At 43.8% G+C, this 21,051-nt stretch overlaps 1 protein-coding gene across 1 annotated transcript; it reads right to left on the bottom strand.

Moving 5' to 3' along the window:
* Positions 1-3,422: 3,422 nt before the first annotated feature.
* Positions 3,423-20,688, bottom strand: DHX8 (DEAH-box helicase 8). Its single transcript, XM_086478074.1, has 23 exons — positions 20,577-20,688; positions 20,050-20,135; positions 18,502-18,574; positions 17,964-18,049; positions 17,264-17,373; positions 16,836-17,147; positions 16,389-16,533; positions 15,624-15,827; positions 15,023-15,110; positions 14,434-14,531; positions 13,753-13,900; positions 13,212-13,393; positions 12,607-12,801; positions 12,216-12,401; positions 11,504-11,714; positions 10,999-11,180; positions 10,060-10,200; positions 9,613-9,768; positions 8,674-8,811; positions 8,119-8,247; positions 6,834-7,030; positions 6,469-6,648; positions 3,423-5,950 (listed from the first exon to the last, which is right to left on the bottom strand). Exons 1-23 carry the CDS (start codon positions 20,686-20,688, stop codon positions 5,731-5,733), a joined length of 3,579 nt encoding a protein of 1,192 aa, XP_086334200.1. The 3' UTR covers positions 3,423-5,730.
* Between the last annotated feature and the right edge of the window lie 363 nt (positions 20,689-21,051).

Raw genomic sequence — 21,051 nt, 5'->3', positions numbered from 1 at the left:
CATTCTCTTGGCCACTGTGGAACTATGGGCCGGTATCAGGTGAGAAAGCAAAGCAGTAGAAAGGGAGGTATCTCAGGGGAGCTTATTAGATGAAATAGCTAATGGCACCTGAAGTGCCTCTGACATTCTTGCTGAGCTGCTGCTTCGTGGCACCTGTTTCCATTTCCCTGAATTGGCTTCAAGCATGTTTTGGAGGCACTACTATTGCCGTCCTTTTTGCTTTGATTCTGTGAGACAGAAACACGGATCCCCCCTCAGCCAGGGTTACCTAGGTGTGTCCCACTGGCTAACACTGCATCTACTAAACTGATTTCTACCTATTTGAAGATTTCCACATGATTGAAGATTCCCAATGCAAATGAACTAAACCCCATGAAGGGGAAGAGTTATTGAGGGAAAAAATGCTTTTAAATAGTCCAGCAGATACAGTGTTTTAAAAGCACTTGCAAGAACAACTAACAGAGAAATGATGAAATGTGCCTACTTCCATTAAGACAAACATAGCAAGAAATGAGCACAGCAAACCAACATCTCAGCAGAGGCTGAGGGGTGCCTATTCTGACTGTTTATGTCTGTAGGGACCAAAGGACTTCTCCAGCCTGCAGAGTCCCTGGGAGGTCTTCCCAGGCTCTGATTCTGGAGAGGTTTCCACAGGGGTTGCTCCTAGAGAAAGGGGTCAGTCCACTCCCTTGCCAGGTCAGGGTCAGTGCCAGTCGGAGGCTGCTTTGCCCCAGCTTGTCACGGCACCATCCTCCTCCTCAGCACACAGAGAACAGAGCTAGCGAGGCGCCTTCGGCTGCCCCAGCTCAACACTGGCACTTTTACCTGAACGCCACCCCCACTTCTCAGCACAACAAATCCAGCCCCAACTGCCTCACACGCTACCAGCTGTATAGGCCATACCCTTGCGTTTGCAAGCAGCAAGTGCTCTGGAGCTAGCGAGGCCTGGGGAAGCTCCCAGGCCAGAGGCTTGTGCTACAACAGAACAGGCTCTACGCGCTGCAGCAGGAGACAGCCCAGCAAAGCTGCTTTGGCACTGTGCACTAATCCCACGCTACTCAAGATACCCCGAGGTAGGGCATACTCTACCTTCACACTGCCCCCAAATCCTAAGGATAATTAAACACAGAAAAGACCCTAGAGACCAAATAAGCCCCAAGGTGAGATGCACAGAGAACAGGCTCCAGCCACTTCCTCTCTCAAGCAGAGGACAGAGGCTGGGAGCTCAGCTTTCTACTCTGGCAGCAGCCACCTGTGTGGCCACAGGGCACTGAGAAACGGCTGTGTCACCCAGCAGGTCCTCATCCCTTCACTGGCTCTGCCCGACTCAACTCTGCAAATGAGCGCTCCTTACCTCTGCTGCATAAGAGCTCATTTGCAACATGGCACATGGCTTTCTTGGAGGGCAGGCTACCTCCAGTCCTGCAGTTGGTGACAGCTGGCAATTTTCCAAACACCTAAATCCTGGATGCAAAAGTGGCCACAGAATTCCCGCTGACCTGCTTCAGAGCAAGGCCAAGAGATTCACATCTGGAGAGAAGAGCTCAAACATGAGTGCAACCCAGAGGGTGTGGGAGAGAAATGCAGCATTCAAATTACTTCAGTAAAAACCAAATCCACCTCAGAGCCGTGAGTCCACCTCAACTTTTCAGGGAGCCAGGTTTACATGTAGGGGGACAGGGCAGAGCAGAAGCTTCTACGACATGCATGTTTTAAGTCCTAAAATGGTGGAGAATTAACCAAAGGCAAGAGAGGCATAAGAATTTATAGGGCTTCTCCCCACACCTCTGATAGACTCCGTTTCCTAAGCTCGAAGAAAATCTAACCCTGGACTTCCACCAACAGGCTTTTCAGACACTCTCATTGTGGTAGACCTAAATGGTAGAAATGAACATTCACATTCTAAAACAGCCAGGATCTGCCACTGACTATGATCCAGTTCACTTCTACTTCCTTGCCTTTTTTTTTTTCCTCGTAAAAGTAAACTAATATTGAACTCAAATAGAAGATTTTTCTACACTCAACAAAAACCCACTGCTTTCAGCGTAGCTTGCACAGATGAGCTGTGTTTGGACAGACTCACAGGCCTACCAGCTAGAAGAACAAGATCATTTTTGATCCAAATAAACCAGCATAATCCAGATCAGTGCAGCCCCACTTCTCCACCTCCAGTGTATGGACAGACCAGCCACAGGATTTATGTAGGTTACAGAACATACACATACAAAACATACTTGCTAAAATCAGATACTCACTCACCACATTCCCAGCTGGCTTGAAAGAACAATACATTCATAAATGAAAAATTCCATAAAAGTGCTAATGGGTCAGCATCACAGCCTTCTGCAATTGCCACAGAAATCTCATGAAAACTGAATTACTAAAAAACAAAACCCCCATTGTGTAAGTAGCACATTGCTGTCACACTGTCTCTGGTAGCAAGCCCATTAACGAGGTTAAGGTAGTTACTATAACAGATGGAGCATGTGTGGGGCTGGCTGTAAAAGTCATATTTATCTTTCTTGCATTAAGGACAAAAGGTTGGGTTTGGATGTGTGCAAGTGTGTGCGCACATACACAGGAATGTGTGAGGTTTTCTTCTGCTGTGAATCCTGTTTGTGACAATCAGCTAACCCACAGAAACTGGCCTATGGCACATGCTGCTGGAGCTTGAGAGAAAGGATTGCTTGCTCCATCCATTCAGATTCACATCTCCACAAGCAGGAGGAGGTCCTCAGCTGGGTGAGGGACACTACATCAAGCTCTGGGGAACCAGAGCAGGGACAGGAACCAGCAATACTTAGTCCGTGCTACTTGTATGAAATGTTCCACAAGCCACAATGTTGAGTAGGGAGGTTCGCAGATGGCTTGGAATTCCCCAGAGGAACCATTCAGCATTTCACACTGCTCCTTCGTCTTCCAGGAGGGGAAAAAAAAAGCACCCATAGTTTGAGCCTTATCTACACCCCGTCCACCCCCCTGCAAAGGCTAGTGCCATTTCACCAACCTCTTGCGGGCACAGCACACATGGTGATTCTTCCATTTGCTCTTGCTTAGTCTCACCCTGTCTGTGTGGTTTTCCCCTCTGTTTGCCTGTAGCTAACTACTGTTTGTTCTCTGCCAGCAGGAAGAATAACCCCAGTGCTTCGGCAGCCTAAGCCTTCCCCCTTAATTACAGCTGAAGCTTCTTTTCAACAACTTCACCAAATATTACTAGAAGCAGGGAGCCACCCAAGCCTGGGGGAGGGCCTCTGGGTGGCTGTATTTGCTGCTGTTGCTGGCAGTAATGAGACTGGAGACAGAACAAGCACATCTATCTCCTCCTGGCACATGAAACCAGAGAGAGGGCAAGCTCATCTCCTCCTGGCATGTTAACAGAAACTTCCACCCCACACTAGCACAGTCTGCAGCACGAGACCAACTAAAGGCAAGGAGGCCATTTATTGCTGATGAAGGGAAACATGCGAAGATTGCACACACACATACGTACTTAGACTACCCCAGAAATTTTTAGCAGCTTAGCTAAGCATAACACCTCCAAAAACATTCCAGACTAGACACATGGCCTCTGCTGGCAGAATTTTTGCCTTTAGGTAAGAAACATGAGTTACCAGTCTTAGTGCATCACTCAGTACAGCCAAAATGAACCAGAAGATCTACAAACTATACCATTTAAAATAATGCAGTTCATTTAGACAGAGGCAGGTTGGCAAGTGCTCACGCAAGCACTTCACACCGGAGAGCTCAAGGAACGCTTTCCCCAGCAAGGGGCTTAAACACCTATTCATTACGTAAGTACTGCCAGAAGAAAGCATTACGTCTGTGGTTTTACCCTAGGACCAGGCATCTTACTTTCAGGCTTTTATTCAAGATAAACCAACTAAAAATCACATAAACAGTAGAAGACATCAGGATGTTATGTTCAGAAGCCTCGGAGCAGTAAAAGGCTGATAAAACTTGCTCTAAAAAAAATGTGTAAGCCAGCATTATTGTTTCACAGGCCAGTTGTGGATGTGGGGTGTTCCCAAAGCAAGCAGCTGAGGTCACCATGGAAGTTTCTGTAAATTAATTAAAGGATATTACTGAAAAAATTACATGAAGGAAAGGAATAACACACACAAAACAGATGACAATTGTTCACTTAAAAAGAAAATCTCTCCGTTGATGCATTTTCCCCTACCGTAAGTCAGAAAGAGCCTACACTGGAGAAGCAAATACAAAGTGAATTTGGAACAGAAGTACCTCAAAGTATGCCGTACAACTGGGACTTCCACTGTGTACATTTTCACCTTTATATCCTTCATTTGACTTTCAAAAGTCAATTGCAAATTTTCATAGAAAACAGTAACAGATGCAGCTGCAGAGTTCGTGGAAGGAAAATATGCTTGGAAGAGTACTCAATAGGACAACCGTCTGCCTAATGCCATAATGAAAAACGCCTCCCAACTTAAGAACTTTGTAATTCTATTTAACTTTACGAAGATGTAACACCACAGGAAAGCTCAGGGCACTTGTACAATATAATAAAACAGTATATACAACATCCCTGCCCACCTCTGTACATAGATACACATTTCCAATATAGCTACTTATCAGTGTGAAACATTCTTCAAATTCACTGAGTGTAAAACAACCAGCCAACTTCATTCTACTAATTTCAACAATAATTTTAGCAAATGTCCTAGCTTTGAAAAAAAAATTGGGTATCTGCATCTATGAAGTCAAATAAGTTTCATCTGTTTCCCACAGAAAAACTAATTTAGAGATAGCTTCAGCATGATATACCACACACTGGACAGCCCATTTCTTTTTAAAGAAGGAACTGTTACACAATGTTTTACAGACATTTTAGCTGTAAGAGCATATTCTATTTAAAAAACCCCAATGGTTGTGATGTCACCAAACGTTGTAAGTGGAAACAAGACACATGACACATTGTATGGAAAGTCTAAACATCTGTAACCACTTATGCTCACAGACAGAGCCGTGCTACAGAGTGGATGTAGTTAATTACCGGTTGATACACTAGCCTTCAGCACACAGGAGACGGTGATGAAGGATAAGGCTTGCAGTCTGACCTGTGCCATTGTCCAAGTATAACTGACATTCTAGCTGGGTTTCAAGGGATCTTTCCTGCCTTATCCCAAAGCCACAGATACCAAATATCTCACCACACATGGCTTGCATAGAAGACCAATAGTTACACTGAACAGGAAAATGCATAAAACAGGAAAAATACAGAACAAGCAGCTCCCAGAAAACAGCCCCTGTCCAAGAGCCTACGTAGAAATAAATCCCTTTTAGCAGGGTAAAGAAACAAACTATTCCAGCCTCTATTTGCCTGGTCACTCAGAAGGCAGTTAGGCTGGTGAACAACTGTTTTTTAAATCATTATCTTTTTGTTCTTGTTCAGCTCAGTGCCCAGATTTCCGAGTCCTAGGTTCTGTCTCTTAAAAGGGGAATGACTAAAGAAATGCTTCAAGAACTATTTCTGAAACGATGCAACACACTGAGGAGACCCAGGACATTTGTCATGCAGCTGTGGAGTCTGAGGGGCCGCTGACATGAGCGCACATCGCCCCCTTGTGCTTTTGCTCTAAAAATGCTTGTTTTCTGTTCATTTTGTAGCTAACTTCAATTGAATGTCCTTTCTTTCAGGACACTTGCAACAGTACAAAAATCACAGTCCCACAAACATAAAACCACTAAGAGTCCATGAGGGAACTAGCCTCATCGCCGTCTGAATGCACGTGATATCCTCCAAGCATTAGGCTCTTCATAGCGATTGTACAGCGGTTCTAGCCGCTGCTGCTTTTTCTGTTTGCTCAGCTTGGTCGGATCAGAAACCTTGAAGAAAGCTGGTGCAAATTCCACCAGCCAGCGAGGATCAATAGTTGTCACTTCACGCATATATTCCTTGGTGGTCAGCACCAGCTCATGATACACCACCCTGTGAAAAGGGACAGCAACTTTGGAAGTTAGTTTTTCCAAACAAAAGAGACAAGGCAAGGACTGGAGTATAAGCTTGCCCCTTTATCTCTGTTTCACCCTCCTTCAGCATAAGGCTCCTTATACCCTCCAATGCAGGCTCCACAAGAATCATCCAGAATAGTTATCCTCTTTTTCCTCTCCTACTTCACAACTACTCTTCAGCACAGAAGTACTTCATTCCATTTAAAACAACTCCCTCCCTCCCCGCCCTCCACAGTGCTTTAAACTCAGTTCCACAATACAGAAACACAGAACTGCAGGCTTCAGGACCGGCCTTGGCTCAAAAAGTCACTCTCATCTCTGCGCAGGCACTAATTTTAGCAGCAGAAAGAGCCAAAAGCATACTTGAAACTCTTCTCACTCTGCTCATTGCTGAGAAATCAGCAGCCTATACTTCGATCTGGACTGCACAAACAGTGTGCACCACAACCTTCTCAGTTATAAAGTCAGAACTGAAATAGAAACTGCCTTCCTCACCATTCTGGCTGCCTGTTGAAGAGGGCACTGGATGGGTGGATATATACTACTTGTTGATCAATGAGCGTCCTATAACCTTCCTGGGGATCTTTCTTTGCTGCATTTCGGAAGAAGCCACTACAGATGGCCTTCTGGACTCGAACTGTTGCCTTCCCACAGGATACCACATCCAGCTTGTGCCTGCCAGACAATAGTTAAGAGAGAGAGAGGGGGGGGGGAAAAAAAAAAAAAAAAAAAAAAAAAAAAAAGAGTTCTCCAGGTTTGCATGCAGTTACCAATACCAGATTAGCAAATTTTGTTTAGCTACTACAGTGTAAGAACACTAAGAAAACCAAAGTCACTACTGTTCTTCTCAACATGCTTACCTGTCCATAATGCCCAACATCTGCTTGCGGATGTCCTGTGCCCTGCGTAAGGATCGGGCCTGGATAAAATTTTCATAGCACCAGGGATTTGAAAACTTATTATTCTTCCAGGAATTGTACACAGCCAGTAGAGTGAGGTGGTCACCTTCTGTCTGATGGAACTTGGCTTTCTTTTGATCAGCAAGTGCTTGTTTATCCTAACACATAAAATACGCATCAGATATCTAGAGATCACAGAGACAATCCTAGTGAACATGAAGGACATGGGCTCCTTGTCACTCACACCATGACTTTTTAAGTCTACCATGAAACAGGTGACTAAGACTGAGAAGACAACACAAAAGTTTGAGTGGCGAGTGAACTAAGGACCAAGTGATGAGAACTTAAACATCACTGGGACTGCTCTCACTAAGCCAAAACTACGCCTGTATGAAAGGAAAGCCTGGAACTGTTCTTGCCAAAGAGAGACCTCATGTAGACTCTCCTAAAGACTCTCCTATGGGTGACAAGGATCTGGCCAGAAAAGATGAAGAACTATTTTTTTTTTTTTACTGATACTTCTTATTCAATGTCAGGCCCTGTTTCTGAAAGAACACTTAAAAGTAAACTGCTCATCTACACTGCAGGAAGCAGGTGCACGCATTGAACTAGCTATTTTTTTATTGCTCTAGAAGCAACCTCAATCACTCACCAACAGAGGTGCTGAAGCAGTAACTTTGGTCCTGATGACCTACCCACCTCTCCCCACTTCTCCAATCTGCAGATGAAACATTAAACACTGTGGCTACACAGATCAAAATTGAAGTTAACAGACTAACTGCTGCCTGACTACAGCAGGCCACGATAATGAAGAAATAATAGATTCAAGAGGAGCCTGCTGTTGAGGAATGCTACCACAGCACAGTCTGCTGCTTGATGACTTAAAAGAAATCACCATAGGACAAGACTGCCATGAAGAAATACATTCTGTGTATCTGAAAATGACAAAGGCTTTCGTAACTCCAGAGCTGCAACTGACTTGGTTTAGGGTTGTATATGTTTACTGGGAAATGCAAAAGAGAATGTGAGACTTCTAACTTCCATCTTCCCATCTGCACAGAAACTACCGACATCCACAGCTACAGCATGTTTAACCAAAGGTACATCAGAAACGTAACGTATCAGCAAACAGTCTCGCCAAGCTACAGGTTTGTTTTTGCAAACATGCTCACTCTCCAACACCTGAGGCAGGCGCACAGAAAACACCCAAACTGTAACAGTGCTACTTCCTGGCTGCATTCCCTACCTTTGGCCTGTAGAACACGTTCTGCACGGACAGCATGGAGACGATAGTCAACATTTCCTCACTGCATCCCAGATGTACAGACATGATCAACATCTTACACAACATAGGCTCCAAGGGGAATTCTGCCATCTGCAAGAAACCTGTTTCAGGGTACCATGCAACACCTTGGAAAAATCTTGAGCGCTCTCAGCGCAAGAGAGCAATGCCCTTTCTTCCACGCTTCCTTTTCAAAGCAGTGTGCTTTACACAGAGTAACTTTACTCAACATGAAGCAAATTATTTGTCTATATTCACAATCACAAGGATATCCCAATACTTACAGGAAACTTTTAGGCATTAATAAAAGTTACCTTATGAATAAGGAGAAGTAATAGCTGTTCCTTAAAAAGCAGAAGGTACATAACTATGGTAACTGAAAAGCTACCAACAAAACACAAGAGAATAACAGGAAAAGGAAACCAACAGTGCTAGGCAAGTCCTTACACAGCTGCTCTCGTGTCACCCCCTAAGTATTTGCAACCCAGACGGTGCTTAGAAGTATTCTATTTTGCCTACCCTGCGCCCAAGTCGAGTGAGCAGTCCCTCATCATCCAGAGCTCCCAGGGTGTACAGCTGCTCCATGGCAGTTATGAGAGTCTCCATTGGGGGAGCATCCATAAAGTCAAAGGAGAGCAAATCATTGATGCCCATAGCCTGAACAGAGGGAGTGGAGAAAACCCAAGTTAAAACACTGAGAAGGAAGACACCACACTCCAACAAGCAAGGAGGCACTACAGAACTTTAAGCAACCCTAGCCTCATGTCCTTACACTGACTGTAACCACAGTCACAGCTACATGGCTGTATTTCTACTCGAGATGATCCGCGCTGGCCCACAGCTTTCACCCACCGTTCAGTTTTTCGTTCTGTTTTTCTGGTACTGTTCCATGCATCTCTCAAGCAAGACGATTCAACAGAGGAGACCCATAGGCTAAATGCTGGGTTTGAGGACTTCCTGCCTTGTAAACCAGTGTGGCTTGACAGCTCCAATGGGCACTAAATATGTTTCCACCCTTCCCCTTTTCCCAGAATGGGAACAGTCGTCAGGTACTGGGTTAGATCCAGCCTGCGGACTCCCAGAGAGATGGTACACACTTAGAAGATGTGCATGTTTGGAGACCAAAAACCACTCTAAACCAGTGTGTCTTATCTGCTAACATAAATGTACCTTACATAGAAAATGTGCACTGCCCATAAAACTCCTGTTTCTCAAACCTCCTGCAACTAATTGTTCTGTGCAGCTGAGACTTGTAGTTTAGGTGGACAGTCATCATTATAACAGAAAAACGCAGGAGCAAGCTCAGCGCCTGAGAATTGCATTTGATGCAGTCTCCCTCCTGTTCACTAGAAGGATCTGAAGTTACAGAAGTATTTCATGAGGTTCACAAAGGCAGAGACTCATTTATTGAAATGCTTATGATCATGTTGGCTTGCTACAAGTTGATGAAATACGCACCTTAAGGGAAAGCACTGTACTGGCCAAATTTGTTCTCTGGATTTCAGGCACATTGGTGGTTAGCATTTCATCTCGATAAGCACGCTCTGTATATAACCGATAGCATTTTCCTGGTCCTGTTCTCCCAGCCCTTCCTGCTCGCTGCTTTGCTTGAGCCTGAAGGTAACAAGGCATCTCGGTGAACAGGTGCAAATAGGCACAGGTAAAACCAAGTAAAATACAATTATTAATTAGTCACAATTTTACTTGTATTAATAGAAGAGATTTCCAGTACAACCCAGGAAAGCATGTATTCCTTAGGCACAGCCTCAAGGAGTCTCAGGGAGTTATCAAAAATGTGGTTTTATCATTGCCTCGCTTTGCTTCCATGTGCTTGGACACCACATGATCAAGATACACACTACCAGCAAGACAAAAAAAAAAAAAGATCAAACACAGAATGCCTACCTGTGAAATCGGTGTAACAACCAGCTGGTCAATTCCAGTCTTAGAGTTATAAACTTTCTGCTTCACAAAGCCAGGATCAACTACATAATATATTCCATCAATAGTCAAAGATGTTTCAGCAATGTTAGTGGCGATGACAACCTGCCAACAACAGTTTGATTTGGTACCAGTTCTGTATCTGGCTGCCAAACCAACCGTCACGCTCAACTTCAACAATCCAGTTTACACGATGCAAGCAGTTTGTTATAAAAAGCAACTACTATCATTTAACGTCGAAAGGAAAAATGTGTTCATAGAGAACGGAAAGAAGTGCTATCTACAGTCAAAGATGGATGTGCTTTAAGAATCTACATTTGGTTTAGATTTGGGCAATATGGGAAAATGGCATGATAAAATCCGTAATTAAAAGCAAGTGAAAGATCATTATAATCTAAGCAGATTGCACTGACTTCAGAGAGAATTTTTGCCTATCACTCAAACACAGTCCATATTTAGAGAAGAATCTTGCAAAGAATGTATCTCTAGCTATTCACTAGGAATAGCTAGTTTGATAGGAAATTCACATCCATCCAACAGTAATTGCATTTAGATTTCACTGAAGTTAATATCCTTTGAAGTCACCATTAAAAAACACACCAAGAATATTCCACGCAGAAGTTTGCTACACTAGATGTTTTTGGTTTTATATACATTTTCAAAGGCTCAGGTAACATGTATAGGCATGCACACAACCAAAACATGCTCTAAGATACATATAAGCCACCTTTTCGCCAAAACTACATCATTTTGTCTAAAGTTGTAACTAACAGAATCAGAAGTGCCAAAAAAAAAAAAAAAAAAAAGAAAAAAAAATTAAAAAAAGAAGAATGATTAGCAATGTAATATCCCCCACTATTAAAACGTATCAGCAGAAGATGAAGCCACACTTAGGGAAATTACCTTTCTGCTTCCTGGTGGGGCTGGGTCAAAGATCCTGGTTTGCATTTCACTGGGTAAAGCTGAGTATACTGGTAGGATAATTAACTCTGGAACATCAGGTCCCAGAGATTTCATCCTCTCATAGAGGATTTCACAGGCAGTGTCAATCTCTTCCTGACCAGTCAGAAATACCAAAATGTCACCTACACAGGAAGTAAATTAAAACACCCACAGAATCAATTTTGTTCAGTACAAATCCTGCATTACCACATTTCCATCCCTCACCTTTTCCATTTAAAGCAGAGGATACTCAACTTCTGCTAGCCCCTGGGCAACAACTCTTAGCCACAAGCAGCATACTTTGTCTTTCACCCAACTGTTTCAGTGTTTTATTTACTGTATGTGCAAACAATAGAGGACAGGACTGACAGCGCTTTGCTTGTGTTACTACTGCATGATACGTGAGCAAGTCCTTCTGTACTAGGGTCCTTGAATCACCAATAACCCTTGACACCTCTCCACTCACCTGGTGGCTCCGTTAAGTGGATCTGCATCACTGTAATCAGACTGGCATCCAAATAATCTGTCTCTGGCTCTTTTGTGTACAGAATTTCTACTGGGTATGTTCTGCCAGGAATTGTGAAGATTGGCGCTTCGTAGAAATACTGAGAGAATTTCACAGCATCCAATGTTGCTGATGTCACTATCAACTTCATATCCTGCCGTTTCTGCACCGTCTATAGCACGAAAAAAAGTTATCATTTATTGCCCTTGGGACTATTAACATACAGCACTTGACTTAAGTCAGAGAAACATGACTAGTAATATCACGCGTTTTAATGTCTGAGTAGAGGGGCAGCTCATTCCAGTATCCAGAATTTCAAATAATCAACCACTGAGGTCACATTTCAAACCCTTCTTAGCAGCACCTATCACAGAAAGCCTTTGCAAACGAAGAGCAAAGCAAGAATGCTCCTCTGCTCATCCATCATTATGAGCATCCTGGACTGCCAATTCTCATTGTTGCTGCTGAATTTTGCTCGCTTTGTCTTCCCGCAGAGGCTCATCTTATGAGAACTTGGACTACAAACCCTTAGGAGCATTTGCTTTGCTTCAGAAGAGACTCTTAGGGCACATGAATGAAGTTGACTTACGCGACCTTGCCTTCCCCTGTGTGCTCCTGCCCATACACAGCATACAGAGAACACCAAAGCAATAAAAATCAAATGCTACATTACCTTCTTCAGGAGTCCAAAGAGCACATCTGTATGTATGGTTCTCTCATGGGCTTCGTCCAGCATGATAATGGCATACTGGGTCAGATCAGGATCTATCAAGCACTCCCTCAGTAACATACCATCTGTCATGTATTTGATAACAGTTTCAGGGCTAGTGCAGTCTTCAAATCGAATGGTGTAGCCAACCTAGAAAGAACAGTTGCACAGAAGGTGAAGCCACAGATTTAAGTTATTAGCACCATTAATTCCCCGTTTGATTATTCTGCAAGCTTATTTAACAGCCTACAAAGAACAGACACATGGACACACGAGCAAACTAGCTCCAGTACCGATTTTTCCTACTTTTCCTCATGCTTATTTTGGTGTGTTGCTCTTCAGCATGGAAACTCACCTCTTGTCCCAAGCAGCAACCAAATTCCTCTGACACCCTCTTCGCAACAGACATTGCAGCCACTCTGCGAGGCTGAGTACACCCAATCTTTCCTCTTGATGTATACCCCGCCTCAGCCAGGTACTGGGTAATCTGTGTTGTTTTCCCAGATCCTGTCTCTCCAATAACAATAAGGATCTGGTTGTCATGCACAGCCTAGAAAAGGTCATAACAGATGCACTTGTCAAAATTTAAAACCAAAAACCAAATCAACAAAATCAACATAGTATATCTAGGACTAGACTGAGGACTACTGCTTTTGCTCCAGATGACCCAGACAAAAAGCCATGCAAGTGTTCCTACTGATCAAGTCAGCAAACTGCTTAACGATTTAGCTGACTCATCCCTTGTTGACATGATCCTAGTTTTAATTTTGACTTATGTCAGTAAATATGTGGAGCTTTATTAAAATATAGATACATATAAACCTTTAAAATAATTATTACAAACTATAGTTCTGTACTTAAAATTGTCAACTTGCTATTCACCTGTCAACATGCTAAACCAAGAGCATTTATTTTAAATTATTGCTTGCTCAAACAAGAATGCCATTTCGAGAGTCTTACTTGTATGAGCTGCTCCTTCAGTCTGAAGATTGGAAGACTCTCTCTCTGCTCAATGATGGAAAGCTGTGTCTTCTTACCATAAGAAGCTTTGTTGCCACCAAATGCATGTTTCTTCCACTCTGGGATATCATTGGGCATCATCCCAATACCTCGCATGTTTGCAGCTATTTGTCTTCCATCCACTAGAAAAGAAATCATTTCACCATTACATCTAGGTTCACACGGCACAGACCCTGAAGATCCTGGTCCTATTGTTCCATCATCCATGCCTTTTATACTTAGGTGTTTAAGAATTTTTGAAGTTCCTACAGGTATACCCCCACTATTAGATTAATTCCCATGTAAAAAATTACTTCACCATCCATCACACCTTTTAGTAATGCATTTCTCTTGACATTCCTAGTTTCGCTTCAGTGGGAAAGCATTTCTTCTTTGCCTTGCTTTTAAAGTGAGGCAGACAAACACAGTAGCAAGATATTTCTCCTGGGTTGCTCAACTATTGCAAAAAGGCACAGTTCACACTTAGATGTGTTCAACATACCATCAGGGAGAGGATCCACCCAGTGTGTGTTGAGTCCCATGGGGATAGAATCCATCTCTGCTTCTCTCTGGGCTTGTTTAAGTTCTCGTCTTTCTTTAGCTAAAGCACTCTGCATCATTGCAGCCTGGGACAAGGAACCATCTGGATTCTGGAAAGCAAGAAAAAAGTTAAGACTTTAAGCACTCCCAATCCTTCAATTATCCCTCTGTCATCACTGTCCTTTAGAAGTGTCTTCTGAAGATGCTTTAAAAGATGTTAACTCTTTATCTATTTGACTTCCAGGATATTTCCATTTGCTCAGCCTCATGAACTTCCATGGTCATGACTAACTATGGAGCATCCCTACATTGTCCAGTTGGAAGGATTATGGGCACAACCAATGAAACTCTCTACCACCTTCTACTTTCAAAAGGCAAGAAAAAGCGGAACAGAGAAAGTATGTTCTAATGCACTTATGTGAAATGGTTGCTGCTGCAGGCTAATGAGCCTTTTGGTTCAATTATTCCACTTCACTGTCACCAGCTAAGTAAGAATCCAGCTTCACAAGAAAAGAACGGATCTTGAATTCAGTGGTAATGTTTTTCAGGGCTCTCAGTAATGTCCAGGTGGAAAACCGGTTGTTAAATTCCCAAATATTTAATTAAATCAAGTATATTTGTTTTAGTCCTAGAAATCTCTTACCTTTACTATTTTGATGGGACTCATATCCATGCTCTGTTTAGTATGACCTCGAAGGAACGGTGGCTCTTCTTCAACTAACTCAATCTCAAGGTCCTCATCTAAAATGCACAAGTGACAATATTTACGGAAAAGTAAAACATCTTCTTTCAGGTACATAAAAGTACCTCTTCAAATGGTGCTTCCTGTGTATTCTTGATTATGATGTACTTAAAAAAGTGAAATATTCCACAAATAAAAAGAATGCGCAGACAAGGCACATCCAAATGTCACTAATAATAAGGCTAGAGCATGCCAAGTTCCAAATGTTTAAGATGATAGGTTGCCCAGAGAAGTTGTGGCTGCCCCCTCCCTGGCAGTGTTCAAGGCCAGGTTGGACGGGGCTTGGAGCAACTTGACCTAGTGGAAGGTGTCCCTGCCCATGGTGGGAGGGTAGGAACTAGACCACCTTTAAGGTCCCTTCCAACCCAAACCATTCCACAGTTCTATGACAGCAAATTCTAAGATGCTTCACATCACATCATCATCTCTTTTTGAATCAAAACATGTCCAGAAACAAGGAATTTACAACAAGACTACTTGGAAACACTACCTTCTTCATCATCAACTTTTGGAAGAATTCCAGTCTCCTCATCGAAGTCTGGAAACTCTTCCTTGGAAAGCACATTAGCGGCAATCATCTGGGAAGAGAATGAATACATGAATTTGTCCCCGTGAACCGAACACAACTCATGCCTATGAGGTCTCAGTTCTAACGCTATTGGCAGACTTGTAAAACAAGAAAAAAGGAATGTTGTGATTTCAGAACAAAGGAATGGCCCTACATTCTGGCACACCTCTCCCCAACTTCTCCAGCTTCTTAGTAAATAGTCCTTTTATTATTCTAAACACCATCAGTGCGAGAGAGCTGGTGAGACACGGACTGATAATCAAATACCACCTAAGCATCACTGGATAAAGATCGTGATCCCCCAGGTCCAAGTGATCTCTGCGGGTTACCTGGTCCAACCTCCTGCTCAAAGCAGGACTAACTTCATCGTTAGAAATAAGGTAGAAGTCCCAAATTGCAATAAGGCAGCAATTCAGAAGTAAGGCACAAGTTAAACAAGCAATCAAGGAGTTGTATTCTAGTTCATGAAACTCCCTAGCAATTTTACCAACTGACACCCTACTTCCTTGAATACAAAACACACCTGTTTTATTTCCCATTTCTCTGGGTCTGAAATTCGGGTGAGGCGTTTCCGTTCAAGGCTGTCATCCTCCACCTCCGGCGCATTCACCAGGGACAGGTGACTGGGTCTGTCCGGGTTTCTCATAGAGGTTTCTTCATTGGTTTCTCCAACCAAGTTTCTCCTCCGGTTTGGGTTCAAGTCTTCTCCAGTGTCTTGATCAACATCCTACATTAGATTGATTAACCAATCAGCTCTATCTATATTGCACTTCTCCTTATCTATCAACACTGGTGCTTCCTCTAACACAATAGAAAAAGCACAGTACATTTCTCAGAGACTACTGCCAATAGCCCATACACAGAAAATGCTATTTTGCGTGCTTTTTTTTTTTCCATGTGGTATCATGAGGTAAGTACACCCCAAGGCCTGGAAAACTCTACTCTGCCTTGGCAGTGGCAGTGATTTCATTTAAAATTAAATGCTTCTCTCACACTGAAAAAGGAAGACAAACACAGCAACAGCTTGAGGTTTGCCTTGTCACTTAGCTAACACATCAAGTCAAAAAATTGTTAGGAACACCACATCAAAAACAAAACCTACAGAAAATGAGTAAAAAGTAATAAGCCACTTAAATACAGAACATTAACACTTTTTTTTTTTTACCTCCTACTTGAAGCGTTACTCGTTTTCATCAAAAGGAGCAAAAAATAGCAGGAAGAGGTGTAATCTTTAAAAATTTTGGCACCACAAAACTCTACTATAAGCACTATAGAACGTCTTCCATACCTTCATGCTCAAACTGGTTTTGGATCCAGTAAAGGATAACACTTTGACTTTTACTCTTTGTCCTTTGCTCACAACATCAGCAACATTGGCAACCCGTCCTTCTCTTCGAAGCTCTGAGATGTGAACCAAGCCCTCCCAACGCTTCCTGTAGGTGAAACAGAGGGGAGGGGCATGAGATGCTGTACATTATTACTCTGACAGTCCTTCAGATCATTCAGAGTCTGGATTAAAATATTTTGTTGTCAACTGTTTGCTTCTGTACATTCATAAACTATTTTTATGAGGAGAACATTCTCTGCTGTTGAATGTGTTTTTCTGAAATAGACTTTCATTTTGGCATCAGAACCCAGCACACCTTATTGTAGCCTCACAACCTCTTTAAGACACTAGCAGAAAAGAGAATTCAGGTGGAAGAGTACCAGATCTACAGTGAATCTCAGAAGGTACCTTAGTCCTTCCAACTGCACAAAGCATCCAAATTGCATTATACTTGTGACTTTGCCATTGTAGATGTCTCCAATGGAAGGCTCCTCAGGCGGTGGACGGTCTATGTGCTTGTCTCTCCATCTCTCATTGCTCTTCTCAACATACTTGTCTCGATCCTTCCGGTCCCTACTGGGACTCTGACTTCTGCTCCTTGACCGGTATCTGGATTTTCCCCTGTTCTTATCCCAAGTCCTAGAACGAGACCTAGAGCGAGATCTGTGCCTTCGTTTCCTATCCCTGCTACGACTTCGGCTCTTCCTTTTTTTCTTTGCCCTAACAAACAAACATACATACATTACGTGTTTGCAGTAAAACTTCGCACAAGAGCAGAACGAACAGACAATATCAACTGCCAACACCCATCCCCCAAAGACACACTAGAAACCTACCGGTGGTCACTGCTCCTTTGCCTGCCCTGCCTGTCAGCACTAGGCATCAGAGCTTCAAGTTCTTTAAGTGCATCAGCTGCCACTTTCACGTCATCTTCATCCAGCATATTCTGCAAGAACAGAGAACACTCCCTAAGAAGGCAGATAAAAAGTCTGTCACAGAGAAACAATCTACGGAAAGGACAGTCACATGTGTATCTACTCAGAAGGAATTTAAGATAAAAAAAAGATCAGACGGAATACATGACAGGAAGAAAAAGGTAAGAAAGCTATTTTGCCACAATATTGAGACAATTCCGCTTTTATACAAAAGACAGCTTCATCTCAACACGTCAAATTATTACAGAAATATAAAATGCAAGTCCCTTGTACTTGCATCTGAATGTCCAAAATTTTTATCTAGTTTGTAATCCATCGTTATTTTGAACGTTATGTAAGAATGGCGAGGCTACAAGTTTCATGTCACGAGAGCCTCATCTTCCAGGTATTCTGCAAATCAGCAATTGCTGTGACAACTATTCTTGATAACTACACGCAATGATACCAGCCCTCTACCTCTTCTGTATTTCATTTCTCATAGTCCGCTTCTATCCATGCATTAGCGGGAGACACTAAACCTTGTGAAAAAAACCTTGAAACCAGGAGAAACAGGTTAAAAAAAAATTATTACGTTTTCACATACTCACAGAAGAAATCTTACCCTGATGTTGGGATTGTCTGGCCTGCAAAGGGCTGGAAACAACTCCTTCAACTTTTCCTTCTCCGATTTGGGTTTGACAACTGTCTCTGATTTTGAGATTTAAAACAAAAAAAAAAAAACAACACAAAACCCCCAAAACTTAGATGAGCTAGAACAATTTGCTCTTGATTTTCTTGTAACTGAATATAAAGTTCAACTTTCATCTGAATGCAAAGGTGGACACAGCTTTTACAGAGATTCAACTCAAAAATGCCAATGTTACCTTCCTACAAATAAAATCCTGATTATTAGTGAATCTGGGAAACACACAGCTACTCTAAACAGTGTACTCTGTATGATTTCAGTGCCTAAACAGCTTTGCTAATGTACCACTAACGAGGGAGACTCCCACCACAACAGTAAGACACAAGGTCATGCCTTACAAGACTCAAACAATAACTACATCAACCTCACCAAACATGGCTAAAAGCTACAAAAGACTGAGAGTGCTGTTTTTCTTTTTACACTGAAGCGATAACAGGGACAAAGTCAAGCGTACCTTTGCTCGTGGATGGTTTTGGTGGAGGCCGCATTGTCTGTATGAGACGTAGCAAATTACTGATAAGGGAATCCTGAAAAAATTAATAAACACTTTAATCTAAAAAATTATTGCAACACTGTTTTTCATTATTAAAAGGCAGTAAGCGAGGGTTTATTAGCAGGACAAAACCCCCTCAATTCTGAAGATGCAGGTTCATTTTTAGAAAGTATCACTGAACTTCATACACATCCTAAAAAGATACAGTAAGCTGTATCTCAAAATGTTGATGATACTTTCATTTAAATTACTTTTCTACTTGTCATTTTTCATCACCTATTTAATCCAACTAAGTTATTTCTGGGGAACTCATGAACTCAGCATCTAAGTATCATAAAAAGATGACAACGTTTGGCTTTGTGAAAACTTGTTTCTCCCATATTTTATATGCTCAATAAGACAATAAGCAGTTCAAGTCCTCAGAAGGATGCTTCACAAAGACTATAGAAGTTTTAAAAAAAAAAAAAGGAGGGAGAGGGAGGCTTGGCTTGATAAGACAGGAATACTCAAAAGCTAATTAGTGCATAGGTTTTTGCAGAATTATAGAATCATTAAGTTGGAAAAGAGACACTGGAGCAGGTTGCCTAAGGAAGCTGTGGATGCTCCATCCCTGGAAGTGTTCAAGGCCAGGCTGGATGGAGCCTTGAGCAACCTGGTTTAGTGGGAGGTGTCCCTGCTATGGCAGGGGGGTTGGACTAGATGATCTTTAAGGTCCTTTCCAACGGAAACCATTCTATGAAGTCCAGTCATCACCCCAACACCACCTTGCCCGCTAAACCATGCCTAGAAGCGCTACATCAACACCTTTTTTGAACACCTCCAGGGATGGTGACTCCACCACTTCTCTGGGCAGCCTGTTCCAATGTCTGACCACTCTTTTCAGTAAAGAAATTTTTCCTAATGTCCAACCTAAACCTCCTCCAGCACAACTTGAGACCATTTCCTCTTGTCTTATTGCTAGTTACTTGGGAGACGAGACCGACCCCCACCTCAACTACAGCCTCCTTTCAGGTGGTTGTAGAGAGCGATGAGATCTCCCCTCAGCCTCCTCTTCTCCAGACTAAACCTCCCCAGTTCCCTCAGCTGCTCCTCACCAGACCTGTTCTTCAGACCCCTCACCAGCTTTGCTGCCCTTCTCTGGACACGCTCCAGCACCTCAATGTCCTTCTTGCAGTGAGGGACCCAAAACCACACACTGTATTTGAGGCGCGGCCTCACCAGTGCCCAGTACAGGGGCACGATAACCTCCCTGCTCCTGCTGGCCACACCATTGGTGATACAGGCCAAGATGCTGATGGCCTTCTTGGCCACCTGGGCACACTGCCGGCTCACGTTCAGCTGGCTGTTGACCAGCACTCCCAGGGTCCTTTTCTGCCTGGAAGCTTCTCAGCCACTCTTCCCCAGCTGAAGAAAATCAATCATCTCTCCTCACATCTCTCTCTTTAAAACAAAAAGCTGTACAAAGCATAGACAAGAAGAACACATAAATAACATTCAGATCTCACTCACAGTGAACTCGGCACCATTCTTTAGAAGAACTGCTTTAAATGTGTCAAACGTAGTATTTTTCTCAGCAAGACTTATCACAAACTCGGCTGCAAAGAAAAAGCAGGCAGTAAGTTAGAACAAATAACTAAAAGGCTGTATAAGTACTTCATATTTGGATAAATGCTGCTCTCCCGGTAACGCAGTGACTAGGTCTCTCTACCGACGGGAAAGCTGCAGCGCTGCTCGCAACAGCAGCGGCTTCACTCCCAAGCCCTTTCGTAGGAGCCCGGCCCGAAGCATTTTCTCACGTTCGCGACAAGTTTTTTTGGAAAAAAAAAAAAAAAAAAAAAAAAGTCAGTTTTTTTTCCGAATGCGAAAAGCCCCTTCGCAATACGCGTCCTGGCCGCCAGAAACGGCTACAACGGCCACCGCCATCGCTGCCGCCAGGCCCGTAACGCGCCAGACGGCGGCTGCCGCCGCCCGGTCCGCGCTCGCCCCGGAGAGCGCCAGAGGCCGCGGCCCTGCCCGGCTGGGCCCGCCTCGCTCACCCAGGTCCTTGTCGTTGATGCCCAGGTGGTTGTCCAGCTCGGTGCAGACCTTGGAGACCAGCGACAAGTACTCGAGCTTCGCGAGCTCTTCCACAGCCGCCAGGTCCGCCATGACTCCGCCCCGTCCACGCACGCGCACAACCGGCAGCGCCCGTCGTACCCTTGGCGCGACGGAAGTGGCGAGTTGCGCGCGGGGGGGTCGCGCGCGCATGGATCATAGAGAGGGCGCAGGACTCGTGCCTGGCGCCAGTCTAGGACATCCACTTTGTGACGTGTGGCGGGGGCGGCAGCCGGGACCGCGCCCGCCCGGCCCCTTCGCGGGGGGGCGCACCCTGGGCCGCCTCAGGCGGGAGCCCACTGCCGGGGAGGGTGGCGGGATGCGGGCAGGGAGAGCGCGCTGCAGCGCCGGCGGCGGCTCAGCGGGCGGGGGCAGCCAGCCGCCCCCCCCCCCCGGTGGAGGCCGGCATCCACAGCG

Source organism: Leptosomus discolor, chromosome 25, assembly GCF_034619465.1.
Source record: "Leptosomus discolor isolate bLepDis1 chromosome 25, bLepDis1.hap2, whole genome shotgun sequence".
Taxonomy (NCBI): Eukaryota; Metazoa; Chordata; class Aves; order Leptosomiformes; family Leptosomidae; genus Leptosomus; species Leptosomus discolor.
The sequence above is the reverse complement of the archived record's forward strand: the minus strand, read 5'-3'. Positions and strand labels throughout refer to the sequence as shown.